The following is a 20,685-nucleotide window of genomic DNA, read 5'->3' as shown; positions in this document are numbered from 1 at the left end:
AATTACAAACTTTGAAAAATTATTAGTTTACTTTTAAGCCTTAAGAGAAGTTTCATGAAATTCCGTCTTTAATTCATCAACCAAATTTTGAATAAAAATAGGAACCGTCATCAACATAATTGCTAAACATCAAGAACATTGAAAAACATTTTCCAACTTTCCCTATTTGATTGCAAAAGCTAAAAGTCTAGGAAAAGATTGAAGCGTTGTGATTTATTTAAAAATATATACATCTGTCGCCCGTAAGACTGAGTTGTCTATGCATTTAGATACAAAATTATGAGTTTCTGATCATATTTTGAAAATATACATAATTTTATGTTTAAAAAAAAAAACACCCTGTAAATGGAAATTCTAAAAGCCACAAAAGAAAGCATCAATTACTTATGTCTGATTTGAGATTAATTAGCTTACCGAATCAATTCTTTGATTTATAAAACTTATGTCAATTAAAAAAAAAAAAAGAGCTTGTAAAGGAAAATTCTAAATGCCACGAAAGAAAACATCTCTTATTTATGTCTGATTTAAGAAACATTAAGTAGCTTTCCGCATTAATTATTTGATAAGAAACTAACCTACTACCATTGTAATCATCTGATGATGAATGTAAATCGTAAGGCTTTTGTTAGTACCATTCTGGATTCCTGAAAAATGAAAATCTATCCCCTTTTTTTATTTAAAAACTTTTTTTCTGGATGGCTCATTTGACATCTAAAATAAATTTGTGTTTCAATACATACGTAGACAGGCCTGTTTCGCGATGGTTTGTCTATAAAGACAACTTCGTATGATACAACTTGTCAGCGATCCTGATATTGATGCATATGATAAAGAGATTCAGTTCTTGACGAATTGATGAATATTCTTTTAAGGAAAAGATCTTATAACTGAAGATTGCCTAAAGATTCATAACATTGTAAATTCAAATTGTATTTATAATATATTTTTTTTCACATGGTGAGTAGTTCTAGAATCGTAAAAGTTCATTCCCTAAAAATAGTCTTTCAAAATTGAGAAAAGCTAATATATAATAATAATGATGACAAAATTAATAATATAATCTTATATATTATATATAAGCTTTGTAAATTTTGCTAAATTGAAACAGGCATGCAGTATTCGAAAAAAAGTAATTGTAATTGAGTGTAATTAATTGCATTTTTCAAAGTATTTGGGAATAAATTGTTATTGACCATTTTTTCATTTTTGATTAAAATATTTTAAAAGTAACGTCAAGCTGATTGATACATTTTTTACGTAAGTCATTGTGCCGTAGGCAACAATGGTTATACGAAATAAACTATTTTTTATCCAATCAAATGACGCGTAACAAAAAAAACTAAATTATATTAAAAAAAAATCACTATCAGAAATGAGGCAGAAATAAGCCACGATAATTACGTCATTGTTATTCTAGTAATACATCTTCCCTTCCGATAAATTCAAAATTAGATTTAAAAAAACATTACATTATAAAACACGATTAAAAAAATTTATGGTTATCAAAATGTACGTCCATCTCATAAAATATAATATTTGAAAGTCGCAGATGCATTCAATTTATATTTTATTTATGTTTTGATGCAAAACGAAAAGACTTACTTCAGTTTTTGCTTGCATCCGACAGAGAAGCAAATGAATGTTGATAGCAAAAGTTTTTTTTTCTGACATCATAAATTTATACAAGTGCCCAGAATATTAGAAATATGGAAGTGTATATACTCTACACTAAAAATTATGTTGCTCTTTCAACTATTGATGATTTATTTCTCATACATATAGTACATGAAATTGCACTGTTACACTAAAGAAATGACACAAGAAATGCATATACGTAATCTATTTTGATCCACGGTGCAATCAATGTTTAGATCTTTAACTGAGTAAAAGCATTCTGAATATTTCTTATGTTCCAGTTTAGAATAATATCAGCGGTGTATTTAATTTGTACACGCACATAGCTATCCTCTGTTTCAGAGTCTATCACAACATTCTAGAGAACACTTCCTGAAATTATTTATGGAATCATTCACAGTAACCAAACGGAAATCATTAGCATAAAAAAAAAAAAAAAAAAAAAAAAAAAAAAAACAAAACAAAACAAAAACAAAATACAAGCAAACAAAAACAGAAGCAAAAAAACCTCTTCAATCTTTGACTTTTTGTCCATTACTATTTAAGGAATGAATTGGTAGCTATTAAATTTATTCTTAAATATATGATTTTCTATCATGTAATGTAAAAAAAAAGAAAGAAAACAATTTCCGTTCAATAATGACTTCAACTACGATTTAACTAATATTTTTTATCCAATCTAATGACGTATTACAACCAAAGCTAAATTATTTCGATATAATCACAATATGAGAATAATAATTTATTATTATACTTTCATGTTAAGTACAAAAATCTGTTTGGTTTAGACGCATTTAGCAATTCGTAATGTTATTCTATGTATTAACAACACACTTGACAACGGGTACCACAACGATAATGTCAGATGCGTGTAAATTATGCGCGTACGGTTCGTCGTAGAATTCTCAAAACGTCAGTGAAGCTGAATTAGCTTGACGTCAACCAAAGCTTGCATCAAATGTAGCTTGATTAAAAACAACAAACGACAGACGAAAAATACTTGCGAGTGCAGAAATAACGAAACTTTAGATGATAAAGGACTCTCAGAGTATCAAACAAACAATAAAGAGATCGGTAAATCTTTTTCAAAGCTTTCTAATTGAGAAAAAAAGAAGCAGGGAGTTTGAAAGCTTTCTAAACGTGAACTTAACTACGATCTCCGATTTTTTTTTATTTTGCTGACATACTTAATCAATAAAACATTCAGTATAATAAAATAAAAATAGTGCTAGTTTTTTAGGGTAGCAGTTGAAATTGACAACCCAAGGTAAACCATGATGCGTCGGTTGACAATGGTTTACCTTGGGGTGTCAATTTTAACTGTTACCCTAAAAAACATGCACTATTTCTATAATATGTATGTCAATAATATTTATTATTTTATATCTAATTTACCTGAGTCACTGAATAAACAAGTTGAATTATGAATTAAGCTAAGATAGAGATCTGTTGCTTTTCGGATACAATCTCTAAAATACAAGAATTTCAATCAAACAAAAATTAATTATTTAAAAAGCAATCTTACATATACAACCAACAAAGCAAGAACCCAGTAAGGAAAGCTAAGAAAACTTTTCATTGTGAATTTTATGGAGAAGGCATTCTCCACTTTAGGTTTTAACAATGACGTAATAAACAAGGACAACATACATGTATCTAATCAGGTTTAAAAACTTGCAGGCTTATCATATGATCTATGGTGTTTTATATTATGCGCTATATTAATACAGCTATTGTAATCAATGATCGGCACATGATTTAAAGGTCAGAAGATAGGTCATCTGAAAGTTTGTTATTGCTTGCTGATATAGAAACATAACATAATGTAAAATGAAATATATGGAGATAACGAACAGTATTCAAGCTCAAAAGCCCATTTAACATTACAAAATAGGTGCAGAGCAAACACGGATCTCCAAAATATCAGAGGTGGGATCAGGTGCCATGGAGGAGTGAGGATCCCCTGCCGACCGGTCACACCCTATAACCGATAACAATGAATTACAGACTGTTTATTCCTAGAAAAATATTATATCATATACCATTTTCCTAATGATATATAGTGAAAACTGTCTAATCCGACACCTGTGCAATCCGTCACACTATGAACTCCGACGTTAACTTTTGTTCCCATTTTGTTTTTTTTTCCATGCTTTCTTCCATGTGCAATCCGACACCCTCTCTTTTCGACACAAAATTCGTCTCCCAGTGCATGTCGGATTAGACAGGTTTCACTGTACATGTATTATATGCATGTATTATGCTATATAATGTACAGTATATACTGCCTCTCAGATCTTCACTCTAATTTTTTAAATATACATTATCTCGAGAATAAAAAACCCAGTTTTTATCGGAAAATAAATTCCCTCATCTAATTTCCTCCTATTTTCTAAAAAAAAAAAAAAAAAAAAAAAAAAAAAAAAAAAAGGAAAAAAAACATCCTTCCTTAATCGTTTTTAAGTATGCCTTCTCAATTATATGTGGTTTACATCCCCATTAAAAAAATCCTAAGGAGACTTTTGATTCTGGAAGTGTATTTTTCTTCATTGTTCTGTTTCTCATTCCACATTTCAATTACTATTTTGAAGAGTTACATTTTCGCATCTAATATACATTCTGTATACATTCCGTTACCGTATATCATCCCAATAAAATTTATTTAAATTCTATGCAATAGTTTAATACTTACGTTTCTCCACTGCAAACTTGCTGATAGAGCAATAAATTTATGGCGAAAATGAACTTTAACAAAGCTAACAAAACATAAAAAGATTAAAGAAGAAGAAAACACTTGCTGTGGTCTTCAACTCTACATTTCGAGATATCGACGACGTATTATCTATTAACAATGATTAATTACATTGATATGTCGACTTGGTATATCCCAGTGAGCTTGAAATGAAGATTACATAGGGTCTGACACAACAGTAGATGTCTTACTTTAAAAAGATTTTGATGGTAATCTAACAACAAAGATTTTTGCTAAACATGATGACTTCAATTTTTAAATCGTCAACTTACCTTACTTACGTAGCAATATACCCTTATCACCTGCATATGGGGTTTATGTCTCTCAGTTGATGCGATATGCAGGAGCATGCTCTACGTATGATCAAATTCTAAATCGAGGCAAATTATTGTCAAACAAGTTGATGAAACAAGAATATCAAAAGTCTCGTTTAAAGTCATCATTTCGCAAGTTTTATTTTCTATTCAATGACCTTGTCAGTACATACAACCTATCATTGAGTCAAATGCTGACTGACATTTTCCATACTGATTGCTTGGCCATTACTTATACACTGTTATGTCTAAGGATTTTTCTGAGTTTTTTTTTCGATCATGACAAGGAGCACACGGCGGATGTCACCGGTCGTCAGGGGATGCTCACACCTCCAGGGCATCAGCTCCCACCTCTAAATTCTGAGGTTCGTGTTTGCTCTGCTCCAAATTTGTATCGTTTCATTGGACTTTCGAGCTTGAATACTGTTCGTTATCTTCATATTTAATGTAGCAAATATAAAATCACTTATTGTTTGTTTGTTTTTTTTTTTTGTTTAATTTGCTTTGTTTTTGTGAGACAATCTCTTGAAAACAATACAATGCCTATTTGTTTGGACTTTTAAAAATGTTAGCATACATTCATTTCATTAAGAAAATGCATTAAATATTTTCTCTGAATTAAACACCAATTTCATTCCTTTGCCTTTAATTTGTGTTTCATTATTAAAACAATTTAGTAGAGCTGATAAAAATAGTTCGATGACGTAGACTAGCTGATTTACTGAAAGATACATATCAATTGTACGAATATTTGCAATTAAAAAATATAAAGATGTCAAACAAATGAATTGGTCTTCTTTTAATTTAAATATGTGTGACAGTGACATTTTTAGGAAGATTTCATTAAACCCAATCGATGGGAAAGTTTAATTTATTTAGTGTTTCAAGTTAGAACTTTCTAAAACGGCAATTATTGCAAATAAATAAATAAATAAATAGATTTATGAGTGACAAAGCACAAAATTATAGTTAGCGATTAAAGTTCAATTTTCACATTTGTATTTTTTTTCTTTCAGTGATAGTTCATTATTATTGCATCAATAAATATACTTAATATATAAATATGATTATTTGAGTTTAATTACCATTTAATATGGTGCATGATTTACATTAACGATCAAATGTATGATCCAGTGAACAGTATTAATTGCTTCTCTCTTCACTTAACTCTTATCATCAATTTCTTCAGTGTGAAAACACTTATAACCCACCCCACCCCCCTCCCTCCCCCCCCCCCCAAAAAAAAAATATTGAATGTGAAGAGATTGTTCGTTTCAAGTTGATTTGCTTTTATTTGCACAGTCAAGTAAATGATATCAATAATTTCAAATGAAAGTTGAATAATCTGACTACCGAGTATATAGAAAAATACATGTTTTTCTATCAGATAGCCGAAGAATAAGTGATTATACTGATAAGTAAAGACAAACTCTCAATCAATCTTAGTTTTCATACCCTTGATACCTTTATATAATCAGGTGACAAATGTGAATATTAAACAAGTCATCTTTCCTAAAAACATAAATATATATATAACTTTCAAATGAAGATATATGTATGAAAAGACTTTAAAAATATTCAAATACAACTGTAGAATAGCATTATTATAACTATCGAATTTGTTTAGACCAATATGATGATTTAGCTACAGAGAAGTAAATTACTGTCGACTCATCATATTTGTTCGTGGGAGACAAAGATTCTAGGATTTCGTAGGTTACCCTTACCGATGAATTTATATCTCCACGGACAATTATTTTGTCACCATAGTTATTCATTAAATCATCTGTATATACATGTTACCCACGAAATTACTTTTCCACGAACCAATACAATTTTGATTATTTTCATAATTATGTTTTCTATATGAAAACGAAATTAAAATCACTTTATTATTATGGAAATCTAGGGTATTTTCCATGAATGATACATTTTGAAAGAATCAATTCGTTTCTCAATGGTTTTCAGTTTATCCATATGAGGGGAGGAAGGGGGGGGGGGGGGTAAATGTGCGAATAAAGTGATGTCTTGAATTCAAGTCAGTCTTACTGTAATTCCACTTAAGTCTTCTCTCACACTGAAATATGTTATTTTGTTGACTTAAGGGGACCGATCGGGGTTTTCATTGCGCAATACTTCGCGCAGCATGATAAATAAAGCGTATTTACCCTTTTAAAGTAAATATTTTTACATAATTTATCAAAGTTAACAAATTTAAGAAATCTCAGGTTAAAAATTCTAATAACGTTTGTAACGAAACCGAGGGTATAAGGTTATTACTTAATCAGTTAATCGTGGGCCGCTGTTGGTTACTGGTAACTGGTCAAGGTTGAAATGGTTATCCACAAAGTTTATATACAATCGGAATAATGACCAATTTTTGGTCCACTGAATAATTGGCGAAATGACCAATTTTTAGTTCACTATAATATCTGCACTAGAACCGTGACGAATAACACGTTGTAAAGTTTATGATATTTATTAAGACGATCAAATGGTTCAATTATAAGCACAATGATAAACTTGGTTGGTACAACGTTATTTGGTTAATACAAAGATGACGCACCAATGGTCAATCCAGGACGTTTCTACTCTGAATGACTCTTCACTAATGATTTCGTATACATAGACTTGGTACTGTTTGTACATACCACTGTCTTACACCCGAAGTATACGGAGTCGCAACCCAATGCAGACTGACTTCTAAACACAAAACAGCTGTCTTTTATAGACAAAAGTTGTTATGATGACGTATAAACGTCAGATACCAATAACGTCACAATCAATATCTAATTTGTAAGTTAGCGGGTTTTGACCACTAAAATTACTTAATAACGTTGTACCTATGTAGAACATATACAATATAACGCTTTGTAATTACAATACATAAATCAAATTGATAAAGTTCAAATAATAAATCATTGTTCAATTCTTTCGTTCACTGTTCATTGACAAATATTTTAGTAGTTTATACACATCGGGTTCAGGGTCCGTTTATTCGGAACTTGTCAACAACGGTTAATCCGAATTTCACAGGTAAACTTATCGGAACGTAACACGTTTTTAAATAACTGATTTTGAAAAAGACTTCTCAAATGATGGGTAGATAGACGTCGTAATGGTGTGTTTTTAACGTTTTGAATAACCGAAATTCATTAAGAGGGTCATTAATTATGACATAAAATGAAAAGTATAAAATGGATGCTCTTGAAATTTTAAACATAGGAAATTGAGAATCTCGCAATCGTTTTTATGATTTTTTTATGTAAATCTGTGGTATCTGTCATGCTTTGTAGTACACGATAAAAACAGGAAAATATCATGAATTTTGATATTTTGAGATGCCGCCTCTGGAAACCAGACGGTAGAATTTTGTGTTTCTTGCATAAAATGTACAACATAGTATTACTCATAAAATGATATAATTTGAGCAAAAGCCTATAGTAGCATTTGTATAATTTCCTCCGAAGGGCGAAAGATGGTATTTTCCTATTGAATCTTATAGTAAATGTACCTGTATTTTGAGATGGTCCCTCAAAAATAACCAGACGGTAGATTTTCACTAAACCTGGCAGGTACACTGAAGTCAATGTAAGTTACATATGGTATAAAATTAAAGAGTTTCTTTATAGTAGTTTTCACACAATAAAGCCAGTCGGCTCCCTTAAATTTGAATAAAAATGTGGATGAATGACAGTGGAAACATACTAATTTTTTCCTTATTGTATCATTTGTTTTCACTTAGTTCCACTTTTACCATCATTGATATTTTAGGGGAATTATTTTTTTTTCTATTTATGGCTAACATAGATGACAATTAATAATTCTTTAAGGATGAATTTATATGGAGACACATATGGTTAAGTTCGTTTGAATATAATTTTGATAATGATATTCTACACTTTAGTTCCAATTAAAAGTTTCCTGTTCCAGGATATCACCTGTTATCAGAGTCATCGATTGTTTCTTCTATCAATATCCATTCTTTCATCTTCCTTGTTGTACACAAAAGCAAAACTTTTGTTTTTATTCAATACTTTACTATTAATGTACCCCTCACAATTATCTTTGACAGCATCAAATACTTGCGGTGGATCGATCATGGCCCCAAATGCCATGCCAGAGACATCAGTACTAAAATGCTTGCGGATAGTTACACAGTTTGCAACATCATAAATCTCTGCGTATGTGTCATCAGCAATATCTATGGTAATATCAGGTGAAGAGTCATCTGTCGTACAAAACAATGAAATACACGTATTTTTCAAAATATGTACAATAATTAGTATTAGTAAACCTGTAATGAGATTTGCAAACCCTATAATAAACGAAGTTATTGTGAATCGTTCGCCTTTACTGATTTTACAATTTGTATGTTCAACAATTGTCACAGTCTCTTGAAGTGATGTTTAGCTAATTTGTGGTTATTCGTGGTAACATTCCTTGAATATTTTGTAGACATACCATGTCTAGATAATTCTATTGCAGTATCTACAATATATTATGTTCAAATCAATTATTTTATTCATTTATCTATACTGAACATAATATTTAATAAATTCTGGTGAACTCAAAATAAAAGAAACTTCAGAGTCTGCCACAACTGATTCCTATTTGGATGATTTTTTCTGACTTCAAACGACAATGGCACACCAATGACTAAATTGTATGACAAACGAAATGACTTCAGCTTTTCCTCTGTCAACTTTCATTATTCATATAGTAATATTCCAATATAACTTGCATATGATATTAATATCTCTAAACGTATTTGATACCCAAACGTATGCTCTGGGTACGATCACTTTTTGATCCGAGGCAGGCTACTGATAAATAAGTTGATGTTACAAGGATTTCAATAACCTCCTTTAAAATCAGCATTTCGAATTGTATTGTCATTATAATGACCTTGTTTGCAAATACCACCTATCATTTGGTCGCATTTTGACTTACATGTTTTCAACAAATGATGAAGCCATTGTTTTACATAATTATGACTACGGATTATTCCGTCTGATCAATACTTAGCTCTCACGGCGGATGTGACAGGTCGACAGGGGATGCTTTCTCCTTCTAGGCACCTGTTCCGTGTTTTTCCTGTTTAAAATACAGGTTGTCACCTGCATGCATGGCGCAGTGGTGTGCGCATTTGCTCTATAGTCGAGCTGTAAGGAGTTGATCCTTACGTCGCAGGATCGAATCCACTGTTTGATGTGGAGGCCGACCCTTCGGAAGAGAACATATAAACCAAGGTCCCGTCTCACAGTAGGTGCTGGCACGAAAAAAAAAGATTCCTCTCAAAATAAAGATCCTGATCGAAGTCCGTAAGTGCCGAGTACAGATCTAAAATTGCAGCCCTCCATCGGCAAGATGTGGTGTCTCAATTTGATTGAAAATTCTCGAAAAGACGTTAAACAAGCAACCAAAAAATGAATGGATTACTTTATATGATTTTTCAAATATTGATTACCGTTCGCTTTCTTCACTTGTTTCATATTTATTTCGGAATATTGATCTCAGCATTGTATCAATATCATTGTAGTCATTTTACATGTCATTTTTGTAATCATTGACAGCTGCTTTTTCAATAAAAATTGAAGTTGTAAATCTACTTACCTTGTCATTGGTCATTTGCAAATATTTTGTTAAAATATTCTGATTGTACGCACAAGTACTCTGAAGTTGATATTAAAAAGATGCTTGAGTTTCTGATTGACAATATCTATGTGGTTTTTGGAGACCAGGTTTTCAAGCAATCTGTTGGAATTCCCATGGGTACCGATTGCGCCCCGTTGTTATCAGGCCTATTTTTGTATTCACATGAAGCAAAATTTATTCAAAATCTTAAACATGAAAAACAAAGAAATATCTTCCTGTGGCCTTCAACTCGACATTTAGATATATCGACGATGAATTATCAATTAACAATAATTATTTCTATTCATATGTCGACACGACATATCCCAGTGAGCTTGAAATAAAAGATACTACAAGGTCTGACTCGTATGTTTCATATCTAGATATTTTATTAGAAAAAGACGTTAATGGTAATCTAACGACAAAGCTTTATGATAAACATGATGACTTTAACTTTTCAATCGTCAACTTCCCTTACTTATGCAGCAATTTACTCTTATCACCTGCATATGGGGTGTATATCTCTCAGTTGATTCGATACGCAGGAGCATGCTCTACGTATGAACAATTTTTAAACGAGGTAAGTTATTGAAACAAGTTGATGAAACAAGAATTTAAACAGTCTCGTTTAAAGTCATCATTTCATAAGTTTTTGGGTCGATACAATGACCTTTTTAGCACATAGAACCTATCATTGGGTCAAATACTGATTGACGTTTTCCATACTTATTGTCTGGCCATTAATTATACACTGTTATGTCTACGGAATTTTCCCGTTTTTTTCGACAAAGAGCACACGATGGATGTGACTGGTGGGCAGGGGATGCTCACAACTCCATTGCACCTTATCCCACCTCTACATTTTGAGGTCCGTGTTTGCTCTGCTCTAACTTTGGTTTCCTTTCATTGGATTTTCGAGACTGAATACTGTTCGTTATCTTCATATTTCATGAAGATAATATAAAATCACTTTTTTTTTTAAAATTTTCTTTTTCAATTGTACGAATATTCGCAATTCAAAATATTAAGATGTCAAACAAATGTATTGGTCTTCTTTTAATATAAATATATGTGACATTTCAGGAAGATTTATCATTAAACCCAATCGATGGGTAAGTTTTATTTATTTAGTGATTCAGATTAGAACATTCTGAAACGGCAATTATTGCAAAAATGAACTAATTTATGACAAAGCACAAAATTATGTTTAGCGATTAAGGTTCAGTGTTCACATTTGTTATTTTTTCTTTCAGTGATTGTTCATTATTTTTGCATCAATATATACTTAATATATAAATCTGATAATTATTTGAGTTTAATAACCATTAGATATGCTACATGATTTACATTAACCGATCAAATGTATGATCCACTGAACAACATTTATGCTTCTCTCTTCCCTTAACTCTTAACAATTCCTTCAGTACTCATGCCCCCCCTCCCCCTTAAAAAATAAATAGATAAATAAATAAGTAAATAAATAAATAAATAAATAGATGAAATTGGTAATACAAACTAAACTACGGTGCACTTCGTTGTACCAAGTTCATACGATACACAGTTGCTCTCTCTTTTTTTTTTTATTTACTGTATCAATCAATGAGTTGAAGGAAAACCCATTAAGAACATTCATTATCATTGCTTGCTAGATGTATATGTAACTCTACATAAAGATTTTTTATTGCTTAAAAGGGGGTTTCATGTACATATTCTCTGAAGTCTTAACTTTCCAAGAATATAAATTCGAACGTATTAATCATTTGATAAAGCAATGTTTTCTTTTACAATGGAGGTATTAACATTTCTTTCTTATAGATTTAAATGTATTTACATGAATTTTACATGGATTTTAAGAATGATTTAATTTCTATTTGGTATATTTTTTTCCTCCGGACATTTCTTTTCAAGAATAAAATATGCACCTGTTGATTGCATCTCATGTAGGTTCGTTTTTCCATCAACATTTTCTGATGATTGTAATGCTATCAGAAATGTGTTCTCTTGATTTTTATCATCTTTATTAGCACCAGGCTTAAAGTTTTTCTCTGTCTGAATAGCGTTATGAAAGTCTTTCATGGTTGAATAACGACCTGGTGGTGCCGAAGATTTCGGTTTCTCGTGCAAATGATTGTATATATTTTTGTCTGGAATGTCTTCATAAACAGATTTTGTCGTTGTTTCAGATGAAGTTGGAGGTACCTACAATTTCCAAATTCTTAAAGGAGATATGGATTTTGTACGAATTAACTGCATCACTATGCAAAATTATTTTTTTTAATGTGAAGAGATTTTTCTTTTCAATTTGATTTGCTTTTATTTGTACAGTCAAGTAAACGATATCAATAATTTCAAATAAAAAGTTGAGTATTCCGACTACAGTCTATATATGAAAATACATATTTTTTTATCAGATAGCTGACGAATAAGTGATTATACTGATTTTGTAAAGATAAACTCTCAATTTTAGTTTTTATAACCTTGATACCTGTATATTATCAGGTAAAACATGTGAATATTAAACAAGACATCTTTCCTATGTAAGGATATAATTATTTACATACAGTAGCTGCGTACATGCTTACATTTTGTCTTTGATCTGAATGGCTGCCAGACGTCAGTGATGAGTTAGAGCAACATCTCCCAATGCTGTATCAGGTAAAAAAAATCATGAGACGACAATAAATCACCACAAATTAAAAGTTTTGAAGAAGAAATCAAGAAATTTACCAAAAAATATATTACTTTCATTCCGAATATATATTTATGAAAAGACTTTAAAAATACACAACTAAGTGTCACCGAAAAAGCAATTCGCTTGTGTTCGAAGTTTAAACAAAAAACTTACTATGCTATTTGACGGCAAACTGTAAGTTCTGTTTTTCTAGATCTAATGGAAGCTGCCAACAGAACACTGATAATACCAAGAAGGAAGCCCTCTACCACAGCAACAATCATAGCAGGCGAATGGTTAATGGTATCTTCTTGTTTTGTAATAGCAACGTTCTCAGTTCCTGAAAATTCACATAAATCACACGTTCAAGAAATTCCCTGTATATATCGGCCTAATTTTTTTTATAACTACACTATGAAAACTAGTAGCATTTCCAGTTCTGAGCAAGCATTTATTTACCTTAAGTTTATGAAAAGATACATGTTTGTAAATTGATTTTCTTTACACAGTTTAATACTCATTTACAAAGCATAAAGAGAAATGTTTTCAGTTTTGCTAAATCAGAATAATGATAAAAGAAAATGGGTAAATAACGTATTTTCGTTGGCAATAGGTCATTTATTTGAATAATTTTTTTGAGTGTCTCTAAAAACCTTCTAAATCAATTTATTGATTTAGGTGTTATCAAAATAATTTTGTGATCCGTGGCTAGAAGTCTTGTACAGACGAGCTCTTTGTAGTTCAGTCGATTTTGATCATTTTCCGGGCTTTTGCAACAAAATTTCTAAATATGTTGTTTTATTGTGATCATTTTGACTCTGTGTGAGGGTTGTCAGGATTATTCCTGATGCTTTGACACAAATATATAAATTACTAACATAGAATATCAGTCTAATGATAAAATTCAAAGAAATGCATTCAGCTTATCTGCTTTTATTTCCCAGTTCTATTTTCATGAATGTTACAACTACTATTTTCCTGTTTTATTTTAAAACGTATCTCTTAAAGAATTGCATGCGTACTTTCATCACAAATGATGTGTCCCAAACTGTTATACAGGAGATGCTTACTCATCTATGGCACCTGATCCCACCTCTGTTTTGAGAGGGTCATGTTTACTCTGCTCACAATTTATATTGTTTCAATGGACTTCGAACATTATGAATTTTTGTTGTCTTCATATGTCTGTTACGTTTAACACTTTTTACTATGAATTTGGTGATTGCAACTTGTGGGTCTCCCAAGTCTGTATATCAGATAGAAATATACTACCAAATAACCTTTTGTCAAGGATGGATTATTGAGCGGTTATAAATTATTGAGCGGTTATAAATTATAAAAGTAAATATTTCCAACAAATCAATAAGAATTGGATTTTAATATCCCATATAACGTTTTTTCCAAGCGTGGGAATACCCAAAATATTTTCTGTATAGTGATAAACTATTTAAATTAAATAAATTTTAATAAACAGGCATCAGTTCGTTCCCAATATTCATAAATTCATTGGGATCAATAAATAAATTAATTAATTACCCATTTGCTTTGGGTTTCCATATTCCTAATAACTTTTTCAGTCATCGTCAGTTGAAGCATTGAGCAAAATGCTGCAGATGACCGGCTGACTGCTGTTTAAATCGTATTATGTTGCTAGAGAAATGACGTACGATCCGCCCTCTTTCCCGCAATTAGACCTGCACTGGAAGTTTATTGTGCTAAGCGATCTTAGTTGTATTTAAGAACAATGCAAGATCCGCGGGAATTGGAGTTATGTCGGAGAATCATACGACTGTATATAATGTCGAAATAACATAAATAGTAGATTATTTGCAAGATTACGTTTATGGGAAATGCATGTTTATGTGTTAATCTTTCGTATAAGATTATTTGTTATCATAACGTTTCCACCTATTGGAGGAATTAAACTCGGATTGACAACATGTAGATAAAAACAAGTGACATTAAATATCAAAATCATAAAATGTCTTATCAGTTATAAATTTAAGCATGTTAACAGGGCTACGTAAATATATTATTAAAGAAACAAAAAGACCCATAAACTAGAGCAGAACTCGTTGCAAAGCAACGAGTAGGTCTTCCGTTGGAGCTGCGAACAGGAAGAAGTGACCTTGAGTCAAGGTCATGCCATATTCTAATGTTATAAGCAATCTTCTAAGGGGTATCAACTTGCAATGTCTCACCAGTAGAAAGACAGTTAAGGAATATTGTTTCTCTGTAGATGACCTTGAACTCGTTCAAATGACCTTGCATCAAGCCATGACACACTCTGGTTATAAGCAAACCCGTACTATGTGTTACCGACTTGACAAGTTAACACATGTTCTTTCAGACCATTCATCCACTCAAAACATTCTTTCCTTAGTGACCCTAAATTTAATCAACGTGGCCGTAGGGACGGGGAGGGGGCACGGGGGGGCCGGGGGGCATGCCCCCCAATGATTTTTCCGATATATAGATTACTATCGTAAACATACATACTATAGCTTGTACCCCCTCAATAAAAACGTCTGATAACTTTTTTTTTTTTTTTTTTTTTTTTTTTTTTTGCTTGTCAAGGAATTTTTGGTAGCTGATGACCTTTTTTTGCTTATCAGGAAATTTATGGTAGTGCCCCCTCAACTGTCAACTGAAAATGTATGGCTGTGCCCCCCTCCCCCAACTGAATTTGCTTCCTACGGGCCTCATCAAGGCAATGATACACTCTGCATGATATCAGCGATATCCTTTTGTGTGTTTCAGACTTGACAAGTTCACACTTTACATTTATTGCATGATAGTGATTTTTCATGGGCGAAGAAATCTTCATGTCTCCCTTACTATTATGCAATAATAAATTGTTTATAAGACCGAATTAAGCACAATGCAGGAATTATAAAAGGAGATCCAATGAATAAAGCAAGCATGTATTTGATGAGGAAGATATGAAACAGATGAAAGTTACAGGTACACCAACAGCCTCGCTTCATTAAACAAGAGGACCAAGGGCCTTATCGGTCACCTGAGTATAATACAACAATTTAGAAGTTAAATACACTGATAGATGAAACTTTATTGCCTTAAAGCAAGAGAAGTAGGAAGATCAAGATCAACAAAATAATTAGTCTAGTATTCAGTATCAACTCATAAATTAAGTTCTAATCTGTCCCCCACTTAACACTATCACCATGCAGACTATTAACAAACTATTAGTGCTTCGGTACTATTTTTAAACCCATATTAAGACCCCTAGCATTGACCTCTCTTATGGTCTTTGAAGAACTTTTCATAAGATAAGTTATTTTTGTCTCATTTTTATTTATCTATTACTTACAGGTCTACCTGATTATTAAAACTAAGAAAGTACTTTTTGAATTATACGATAAACATTCTTGCATAATTATCTTATTCTATTAACCTTTCAAGTACATTGTTTACAGTGATTAATTATCAAAAGTAAACAGCAAAGGGGAATAACTCCTCTCAGTAGAATACAAATTAATAGAGCCCTGCCCAGGACCAGAATGCTTAGACAAATGGTCCAAATGTTCAAAAATCTGGTAGAAATAAGCTTACTTATATCATTTAAACTATTACTCAGTTTGCTTCCGATATGCCAAGAAGCAGAGAAGAATTTCACAGGTACAATGCATTTTCACTACAGATTCAACAAAGCCTTACCCTAACACCAGAACCCAAGACAAAGGGTCAAGAAATTCACAAATTTGGAAGAGTTACCCTCATCATCATAATTATGGACTTCAAAGAATTAACACTTTTCCACTATATTATCACCCCCCCCCCCCATTATGCCAGAACCCCTGACCCTAGGACCACAAGATTTAAAAATTCTGTTCGAAGCTCCCATTTTCATCATACCTAAGCAATTTATTTATCAGCTCAACGCTAAGGAGCAGCATGATTAAATAACAGAATTAATGCTTTTTCACTATATAATCAATAGAGCCCCCCCCCCCTTCCTCAAGAACCCCAAAAACTGAGGCCATATATTTAAAAATTTTGGAAGAGGCATCCTTGCCTATCATAATCATGAACTTAGTTTGTTTAAATAATCTCCAGTAGCAGAGAAGAAGATTTTCAAAGAATTAATGCATTTTCACTATATAATCAATAGAGCCCCGTCCTAACACCAGAATCCCTAACCCTGGGGCCATGAAATTCACAATTTTTGAAAAGGCATCCTTATGCATCATAACCATGCACTTAGTTTGTTTAAATAATCTCCAGTAGCACAGAAGATTTTCAAAGAATTAATGCATTTTCAATATATAATCAATAGAGCCCCGCCCTAACACCAGAACCCCTGACCCTGGGGCCATGAAATTCACAATTTTTGAAAAGGCATCCTTATGCATCATAACCATCCACTTAGTTTGTTTAAATAATACCCAGGAGCAGAGAAGAAGATTTTCAAAGAATTAATGCATTTTTCACTATATAATCAATAGAGCCCCGCCCTAACATCAGAACCCCTGATCCAGGGGCCATGACTTTCACAATTCTGGAAGAGGCCCACCTCTTCATCATAACTATGTACTTAGTTTATCACCTAAATGCCCAGGAGCAGAGGAGAAGATTTTCAAAGAATTAATGCATTTTCACTATATAGTCGATAGAGCCCCGCCCTAACACCAGAACCCCTGACCCTGGGGTGATGAATTTCAAAATTTTGGAAGAGATACTCTTGCTCATCATAACTATGTACTTAGTTACTTTATTCAATACCAAGGAGCAGAGAAGAAGATTTTCAAAAAATTAATGCATTTTTACTATATAATCAATAGAGCCCCGCCCTTACACCAGAACCCCTGACCAAGGGGCCATGAAATTCATAATTTTGGAAGAGGCTCTCTTGTTCATCATAACTATGTACTTAGTTACTTTATTTAATACCCAGGAGCAGAGAAGGAGATTTTCAAAGAATTAATGCATTTTCACTATATAATCAATAGAGCCCCGCCCTAAACACCAGAACCCCTGACCCTGGGGCCATGAATTTCACAATTTTGGAAGAGGCACTCTTGCTCATCATAACTATGTACTTAGTTACTTTATTCAATACCCAGGAGCAGAGAAGAAGATTTTCAAAGAAATAAGGCACTTTCACTATATGATCTATATAGCCCCACCCTGGGACCAGAACTCCTGACCCTGGGGCCATGAATTTCACAATTTTGGAAGAGGCACTCTTGCTCATCATAACTATGTACTTAGTTACTTTATTCAATACCAAGGAGCAGAGAAGAAGATTTTCAAAGAAATAATGCACTTTCACTATATGATCTATATAGCCCCACACTGGGGCCAAAACCCCTGACCCTGGGGCCATGAATTTCACAATTTTATAAGAGGCACTCTTGCTCATCATAACTATGTACTTAGTTACTTTATTTAATACCCAGGAGCAGAGAAGAAGATTTTCAAAGAATTAATGCATTTTCATTATATAATCAATAGAGCCCCGCCCTAACACCAGAACCCCTGACCCTGGGGCCATGAATTTCACAATTTTGGAAGAGGCACTCTTGCTCTTCATAACTATGTACCTAGTTACTTTATTTAATACCCAGGAGCAGAGAAGAAGATTTTCAAAGAAATAAGGCACTTTCACTATATGATCTATATAGCCCCACACTGGGGCCAAAACCCCTGACCCTGGGGCCATGAATTTCACAATTTTGGTAGAGTGCTCAATGCTTATTACAATGATGCCAACAGTTTGACTGCTTGATGTCCTGGAGTAAAGAAGAAGATTTTTAAAGATTGCATTATTTTTGGTGGTTTTGGCCCCACCCCTCAGGCCCCAGGGGGGCAGGGACCATGAAATTCACAATTTTTGTTCCCCTTCACCCATAGATGCTATATACCAAATTTGGTTGAAATTGGTTAAGCGGTTTCAGAGAAGAAGCTAAAAATGTTCAAATGTTAACACACGACGCACGACGTACGACGCACGCCGACGGACGAGAACGGATAGCAATAGGTCACCTGAGTGACTCAGGTGACCTAAAAAGCATTCCTACGTGACAAGTTTGTGTGATTTTCACACCAGTAACATTCAAACAGCACCCATTACATTTTTACACATTTAAATCGACACAATCAATCAACGATAATATGTTGACGGTGCGACCGTTGGGGCGAGCGCACTGTTCACTTAATTTAAGATCCGCCTCATCAAACCGCACGAGACATTTAGAACGTCTAGACTGAGACGTCACATGACGTCGTATGTTAGCTGTATTTCCATAAACGAATTTTGATGGGTGCAAAAATTTTAACAAAGAACGTTGAATCTACTATCTATATGCAATTCCATTAATTAAGGTGATTTTTTGATGAATTTTTAGTTGTTGTTACCGCGCGAACAAAGTTAGCAGCGTCGCTATAAACAATCTAACTCCTCAGTCGTTTAATTGTGACGTCACAATCGTGAAACACGACGTTTTGTTGCAGGGCAAACATGATGGACACGTGACCATCTCGGCCAATCAAATTCTATTTTATTAGTGATTTTTCACTTTTAAGCTAGTTTTCACAGAGGTATAATAAACGATTTTTTAGACCATACCTCGAAATAAATTATCATAATTTCTATAGTCGTAATTTATTAGGTTCAACTCACTGCTTTGGATACTGAACAACGTGTGCTTTTGAAACACTGATGCCCCCATATGGTATCTTATGGCGAAAGTTAAAGTTTCTCAAATGTAAGTCAAACTCCATGGTCAAGGTCAAAAGATAAAAAAAAATGTTTTTACCTAAAGAAAGATCTTGAACAGAGAATATACTGTGAAATATATATGAAAGCCACAGTAGCAACAGTTTAAAAGTTATGGCCAAGGTTAATTTCTTTAAAAGGTCAAACTCCGAGGTCAAGGGATCATAGTTGTTTGTACTTGAGGGAAGGTCTTAATTGTTACAAGGAATACACATGTGGTATAAAAAAGCCTTAGCACCAACTGTTCAAAGTTAAAACCAAGGTTAAAGTTTTTCAAAAGTAGGACATACTCAAAGGTCAAGGTAAAATGGTCAAAGTTGTTGGTATACAATGACAGGCCTTGTCACAAGATATACACCTATGAAATATGAAAGCCCTAGTTCTAGCCATTCAAAAGTTATTGTCAAGGCTAAAGTTGTTTAAAAGTTGGTCAAACTCCAAGGTCAAAGTCAAATGGTCAAACATATTTATACCTAAGGAGGAGACTTATCACAAGGGAAACAGATGTGAAATATAAAAGACCTAGCACCAACTGTTCAAAAGTTTTGGCCAAGGTTATAGTTTGGTAAAATTTTGCAAAAGAGGATCAAATTCCAGGTTCAAGGTCAAGAGGTCAAATATGTTGGTACCTGAAGAAAGTCCTTGTTACAAGGAATACACATTAGAAATATGAAAGCAATAGTTGAAACCAATCAAATTTTATGGGCAAAGTTAAAGTTTTTGCGAACAAACAGGCTAACACAGGCTAACAGACAAATAGACAGGCGGACAGGACAAAAACTGTATGCCCCCGGATCTTCGATTACAGTAGCATAAAAAAAATTTCGGCGTCTTTGGGTTTTCGCACTGGCCTTAAATCTGAAAATCCAAAGGATTACAAGGTGTATTACGATACGCTTTCGTCGCCGGCGTGTCGCAGTGGTTAGAGCGTCTGCTC

The 20,685-nt window shown here is 32.9% G+C and overlaps 1 protein-coding gene and 1 long non-coding RNA gene across 2 annotated transcripts in view; both read right to left on the bottom strand.

The window, feature by feature from the left end:
• Positions 1-580: 580 nt before the first annotated feature.
• On the bottom strand, positions 581-1,971 carry LOC133187881 (uncharacterized). The gene is made up of 3 exons (XR_009721271.1): positions 1,835-1,971; positions 741-809; positions 581-659 (listed from the first exon to the last, which is right to left on the bottom strand). It is a non-coding gene; the product is annotated as an uncharacterized LOC133187881 (long non-coding RNA).
• A 9,896-nt stretch (positions 1,972-11,867) lies between these two features.
• Positions 11,868-20,685, bottom strand: part of LOC133187880 (uncharacterized) — a 28,672-nt gene continuing 19,854 nt past the window's right edge. Inside the window, exons 6-8 of the mRNA XM_061323271.1 lie at positions 13,184-13,349; positions 12,921-12,984; positions 11,868-12,537 (exon numbers count right to left, since the gene is read on the bottom strand). Coding sequence (XP_061179255.1) covers positions 12,199-12,537; positions 12,921-12,984; positions 13,184-13,349 — 569 coding nt within the window. The 3' untranslated portion in view covers positions 11,868-12,198. The remainder of the gene's footprint in view (positions 12,538-12,920; positions 12,985-13,183; positions 13,350-20,685) is intronic.

Source organism: Saccostrea echinata, unplaced genomic scaffold (assembly GCF_033153115.1).
Source record: "Saccostrea echinata isolate AGI-Se365-2 ecotype Australia unplaced genomic scaffold, CSIRO_AGI_Sech_v1 ptg000015l, whole genome shotgun sequence".
NCBI classification, from domain to species: Eukaryota; Metazoa; Mollusca; class Bivalvia; order Ostreida; family Ostreidae; genus Saccostrea; species Saccostrea echinata.
This window is presented reverse-complemented; position numbering and strand designations above follow the sequence as displayed.